The 1132-nt window shown below is 46.6% G+C and overlaps 1 protein-coding gene across 2 annotated transcripts; it reads left to right on the plus strand.

Moving 5' to 3' along the window:
* On the plus strand, positions 1-963 carry FOIG_16963 (uncharacterized protein). 2 transcript variants are annotated; one of them, XM_031218444.1, is made up of 3 exons: positions 1-91; positions 142-399; positions 463-963. In XM_031218444.1, exons 2-3 carry the CDS (start codon positions 166-168, stop codon positions 619-621), a joined length of 393 nt encoding a protein of 130 aa, XP_031051843.1. In that variant the 5' UTR covers positions 1-91; positions 142-165; the 3' UTR covers positions 622-963. The 2 variants fall into 2 exon arrangements, with proteins under 2 accessions (XP_031051843.1, XP_031051842.1); XM_031218443.1 differs by having other exon boundaries at positions 1-399.
* Positions 964-1132: the final 169 nt, after the last annotated feature.

A 1132-nucleotide genomic window follows, 5' to 3' on the forward strand; every position in this document is an offset into this window, starting at 1 on the left:
GTACTTGTAACAAAATAAGTTTATCCTCCTTGAGTTGACCGTGAACACGCCCCACTCGATAGTATTGCCATTAGGTTGGGGAAAATAGCTTGTGAGCCTCTTTCCTACCATCTACATTGAACCACATCCTAACGCAGCCAGATGCTGTAATAATTCGCAGAAAAGATGAACACCCAAGTCGAAGGTCACGGCAGACACTACTCTCCTTACAATACCCTGCCGCCGCCGCTGCCGCCGCCGCCGCTAAGGCCCATCGAGCCACTGTTGCCTACAATGCCAGGACAGCGTTGGCAAGAGTTTTCGCATCCCCGTCGACCTTCGTTCCACCAACGCCTCCCTCGCGTGAAAGAGCTTAGAAGGTGTGCCCCAATCGAATGCGAGCATTGTCATGAGAGAAAGGTGAGCAACTTTTACAGTGTCAGCTTAGAATCCCCAACCGTATGCTGATCCTTCGCTCTTAAGATCCGTTGTAATGAGGCTCGGGGCTTGTGTGAGCCACGTCCGGCTCAAAAACGGGCACATGATCCTCAAATGCGCAAGTTGCCAGATAGATCCACAACACCGCGTGAAAAGCTTATGGGCACCTCACTGTGGCCGGCTATACCGACCTTAAAGAGATAGACTCCTCAACAATAATTCCTGTAATTACCACTTTTAAACTGAGCCTCAGATTCGCCAGCTGTGTGGAAATGGCCGGTCGGTTATGTGGAATCTATGAGGATGTGTTGGAAAATTAGGGGTAGGGCTTGGCCCTGTGATACTCTAGATAACTAGCATCTTCCTCAGAGGCAAACAAAGTATCAGCTTCTTGTGTAGTGTGGAAAGATGACATTTCATCAACACTGAAACCGCCTATCTTATAGCTATTCATAGCCCATAAGGACTACTACCCTTAATAAGGCAGTACTAAGACTGATAAGGGCCTAGATACTCTTTATTCTATCTTTCAAAATTTCACTATCTTTTCCTTTTCCTTCTTTTTTTCTTCTTTTCAGTTCGTTTTTCGTCCCTTTCCATGAAAAGCCATTAGGTACGGGAAATGAGTTAACATAGCTCCACCTTCTGATACAAGTAACCAGACAGGGCAAGTAGGGAGACCTTCAACGTGAAATGCACATAACGGGTTCTTTGT

The sequence above is a fragment of the Fusarium odoratissimum genome (assembly GCF_000260195.1).
Source record: "Fusarium odoratissimum NRRL 54006 unplaced genomic scaffold supercont1.394, whole genome shotgun sequence".
Lineage (NCBI taxonomy): Eukaryota > Fungi > Ascomycota > Sordariomycetes > Hypocreales > Nectriaceae > Fusarium > Fusarium odoratissimum.

Bases quoted from the DNA above. Each gene is read 5' to 3' on its own strand.
- FOIG_16963 (XM_031218443.1), top strand. From the start codon at position 166: ATGAACACCCAAGTCGAAGGTCACGGCAGACACTACTCTCCTTACAAT. The intron at 400-462 runs GTGAGCAACTTT...TTCGCTCTTAAG, and splicing joins AGCATTGTCATGAGAGAAAG to ATCCGTTGTAATGAGGCTCG.